Here is a 4,198-nt window from a genome sequence, read left to right as displayed (position 1 = left end):
AGGCAGGAGACTCCCTTGAGCCCAGGAGTTGGAGGTTGCTGTGAGCTGTGATACCACAGTACTCTACCCAGGGGGACAGCTTGAGGCTCTGTCTCAAAAAAAAAAAAAAAAGAACTCTCCATGCCTTTTCTCAGAGCAGTCCTATTGTTTGGGGCAGTACATTTGAGATTTTTCCTTTATTTTCTGGGCACCTTCCAGGGGCTTCATTAGGTATGGTGGTGAGGGAAAGGAGAACAGAGGTCATCTAGGATTCTATCCTTACCCTCTGGGAGGTTATGTCCGTTCTCAGAAGAGCCCCATCACTTTGGAAGTTTCATGAAAAGGACAGGAAGGGTTGCCCTGATGAGTGTGCTTGGGCGGGGGAGGCGGTGTGTGCCGAGAGCTGAGAGCTGCTCTGAGTCCAAAAGCCCAGGTCACTTATAGGTGCCTAGCCCTAGCTCCCAGCCTTACCCAACTGCTTCTGACTAGGCTACTCAGGGGCAGGCTGTGCAGAGGGAGCAGGGGAAGAGCAGAGCAGTGAGTGTGCAGCCAGCATAGACGTCAGAGCCAGCTCAGGCCAAGGAATGGGGTTGAAGGATGTGTTTGTTCAGTGCTAATTGAGGGCACAGGGACAGTGGTGGCTGCAGAGCTGGAGGGGGGACTTTCAATTACTTAGTGAGATAGATAGGCGAGCTAGAGATCATACGGTCACTCCAAAGCTGCCCTGTAAGTGTGTTTGCTAAAAACCATCACACCACAATATCTGACCAGGGGCTCTAAAAATAGTGATGATTTCTGTTTTGGTTTCTGAGTGTGGGTGTCTTCCTAGGGCCACTTGGAGCTAGGTGTCTATGCAATTAGGGGGAGGGGAAGCAGGTGCAGAGGCCTAGGGAGAAAAGGCTATTAGACCTATACTCATTGCCTGCTCAATCAGAGGTTGTGAATGAGGAAGTATGATTGTGTTAAGAGGTGACTAGGACTACTCCTTGTGAGGGCTTTTACCAGCTCAACCAGTCATCTTCTTGCCTGGGACCATTTGAGCACCTTTATTTTAGAAAAAGGGTTATTCTTGTTCATGAATAGAGACCTTAAGACCAAGGTGAAAGACATTGGCCAAGGTCTTAGATTTGGCTGGGGGGAAGGAAACAGGGTTCCTGACCATTCTACATCTGATTTATTCATAGTTCTGTGTCCTGGGAAGAGCAGTGTCTAGGAAGCAAGCCACACGGTTCTTACTTTGGCATTGCACTTACTAGTTATGTGAGATCTTGGACCTTTGTTTCTGTATCTCCAAAATAAGGGATTTGGACTGAATTATCTGGAAAGCCCTTTGAATTCTGACAGTGTGTGGTTCTCAGCTGTGCAACCTTAGCTTCTCCTTCTCTTTGAGGTTTCTGATTCTGACTTCCCTTTATTGCCCAATGTAGAGTTCCTGAGCACTAGCCTGTTCATCCCAGTTTCTGACAGGATACACATGGGTATCACTGTCCTTGGGGTGAGAAAGGCTCTGAGGCAGCAAGAAGGGACTGACTATTTGCCTCCAGAATGAAGCCCTGGGGCTTCTCTCCTTGTTTTGTTCTAATAATACCTGTGTACCCCTCATAGGGTCCCTGATGGGCCTGGGTGACATTATCTCACAACAGCTGGTGGAGAGGCGGGGTCTGCGGGAACACCAGACTGGCCGGACCCTAACCATGGTATCTCTGGGCTGTGGCTTTGTGGTAAGTTCTGCCCATAGCAGGGCTTCAGTAGATTTGACAGTGATCTTAGTTTTAAGTCATCCTTCAGTTTCCTTCTCAACACCTAAGCCAACCCGCTGCCCTCTTCCATCTTAGTGTCTGCTTCCCTTAGGATTTGTTTTCTGATACTTGGGGGGTGGGGGGTGCTTTGTTATATAAAAGTCAAGTGCTCCCCTCACTGCAGCCTGCCCACTGCCTGGGGTTTACTTTCAGGGCCCTGTGGTAGGAGGCTGGTACAAGGTTTTAGATCGGTTCATCCCTGGCACCACCAAGGTGGATGCACTAAAGAAGATGTTGTTGGATCAGGTGAGCAGAAGGAAGAGGGATTCAGGAAGGGTAAGCTGTGTTGGGGACAAGTGAGGATTTAGGCACTCACAGAGCTTTAAATTCTCTTCCCTAGGGAGGCTTTGCCCCATGTTTTCTCGGCTGCTTCCTCCCCCTGGTAGGGGTACTCAATGGACTGTCACCCCAGGACAATTGGGCCAAACTACAGCGGGTGAGCTGGGCAGGTGGTGCAGCTTAGGGGAAGGAGGCAGGCTTCACAGGGACAAACAAGGGGGCTCTACCTATAGAATCCAGGCTGTGAAGGGAGGGGCTGAGGGGAGTAGCATGGAAGCATGCTCTGGGAACAGAAGTCTGTGTACAGTATTCACACTGGAGTTGCTCAGAAGTGCATGTGTTCATTTTTCCTTCTCTGTCTCCTCAGGATTATCCTGATGCCCTCATCACCAACTATTATGTAAGAACTGACACCTCAACTGCCTGTTCTGCTTCCTTAAGCCCAGAAATGCCCTGGGATTAGGAAACCCTCTGTTGGGATAATCTCTCATTCCCAGTGTGGGCTCCATACTTAGGGAAGCCCTCACCCAGTTGTTCAGCTTTTTCTTGAGTGCAGAAGTTGGGGTAGGGCCACGCAAGGTGGTGAATCTGGGTCAGGTGGTTGGGCAGCCATCCAAACTTTACCGTTTTTCTTGTAGCTCTGGCCCGCTGTGCAGTTAGCCAACTTCTATCTGGTCCCCCTTCATTACAGGTATGACAGATCCCTACTCCACATTAATGGCTGGGATGCTTCTTTACATCCCCAGTCAGAACACTGTGCCCTAATCAGAGTTCCTTGGGCTCTCAAGCCTTTATTCTGAACTTCTTGCCCTTTATAGAAACTATCCCAGAGTGTCAGCCCAGTGACCTTCTTCCGTCTCCCTCAGGAGAATCTTGCTTCCCTGACCCTTATCTCCATCCTGCCTGAGCTCACTTCCTTTGATGGCCTGTCTACAGGGACAGTGCCTAGGGTGCTGCCACCTTGGTTAGGCAGAAAGGTAGGCCAAAAAACCAAGTAGAAGGCTGGCCAGGTTAGTTCACTGCCAAAGTCTTATTTTACCCTCACAATAAAGTTAGCTGCTGACCTGTAGTAAAAAACATAGTGGAACTCAGGATGAATGGTGAAAATGCTTATAAGTGACAGGTCTTGGGGATAGGGAATTATGAAACTCTTCAGAGAGGACATGCCCAAAATTTACACAAGTAGTAGCTAAAAGAAATACAGACTTATGAACCAAATCCTAAACATTAGGATCCTTTGCAACACTCTTAGATATTAGAGCAAGGTTAATTTAAAAGAAAAGGAAGTACTCTTTTGAAGTAAGGCATTATTTTGGAAGATGAAATCTCAGCTGGTATAAGACAGATAAATGTATTTACAAGGGGTCTGCACAGGGGTATGAGTAATAGCTATGGCAAGAGAGCTGCTGAGGGTATTTAACTTATGTGTCTCAGGTGGAGACAGAGCTCTATTGTGGCACCAGATTTTGAGCTGGTTGTTCTCCCATTTGACCCATAGTCTTTCCATAAGTACTGGAGGAAGGCGACCTAAATCTGGGTGTTCTCTGAGATAACCCCTCTCCCATTGCACTTTCCCATCCCTACCTCTGAACTTGCTCCTCACTCCTCTTCACCATGCTATTCCTGTCCCTTAGGTTGGCTGTTGTCCAGTGTGTTGCTGTTATCTGGAACTCCTACCTGTCCTGGAAAGCACATCGACTCTAATGCTGCCTAGCTTCATCTTTTCCATCTAGCAGGGATGCAGCTTGACCCTGGAGTGGTCAGACATCCTCCTAAAAGTGGGCACATCAGTTTCTCTGGGGTTAGGTTACTGGTCAGAACATCATGGAATTAGTACTCTGAAATACCTCATTTCACTCTGAAATGTAAACTCACTGCTTTTTGAAATGGCTAAAGCCTTTATAACAATCTCATTCCCACCACATACTAGGCATTCCATAGATATTTGTTGACCCTTATGATCTTGTCAACTTTACATTCATATCCTAGCAAATGCCACCTGTTCTACTCTTCATAGACACATCTGTTACTATAACCCAAGTCGAGCTCTATGGCAGCTCCAGCTCTTTGGGGACCCTCCTCAAGCGTTTTTTATGGTGCCTTAGTAAATATGTTATTAAATATGTAATCTGGAACCTGAA

General features: G+C 47.6%; 1 protein-coding gene across 2 annotated transcripts in view; it reads left to right on the top strand.

The window, feature by feature from the left end:
* MPV17 (MPV17, mitochondrial inner membrane protein) overlaps positions 1 to 4,198 on the top strand; it is an 11,418-nt gene extending 7,220 nt beyond the window's left edge. The window contains exons 4-9 of one of the 2 annotated variants that reach the window (XM_012803783.2): positions 1,585 to 1,700; positions 1,932 to 2,024; positions 2,119 to 2,214; positions 2,425 to 2,457; positions 2,696 to 2,748; positions 3,692 to 4,198. In XM_012803783.2, the coding sequence (XP_012659237.1) occupies positions 1,593 to 1,700; positions 1,932 to 2,024; positions 2,119 to 2,214; positions 2,425 to 2,457; positions 2,696 to 2,748; positions 3,692 to 3,761 (453 nt within the window). In that variant the 5' untranslated portion in view covers positions 1,585 to 1,592 and the 3' untranslated portion in view covers positions 3,762 to 4,198. The remainder of the gene's footprint in view (positions 1 to 1,584; positions 1,701 to 1,931; positions 2,025 to 2,118; positions 2,215 to 2,424; positions 2,458 to 2,695; positions 2,749 to 3,691) is intronic. The other variant, XM_012803782.2, reaches the window with a different exon arrangement.

This window comes from Otolemur garnettii, unplaced genomic scaffold, assembly GCF_000181295.1.
Source record: "Otolemur garnettii isolate 467f Iridium unplaced genomic scaffold, OtoGar3 scaffold00022, whole genome shotgun sequence".
NCBI classification, from domain to species: Eukaryota; Metazoa; Chordata; class Mammalia; order Primates; family Galagidae; genus Otolemur; species Otolemur garnettii.
This window is presented reverse-complemented; position numbering and strand designations above follow the sequence as displayed.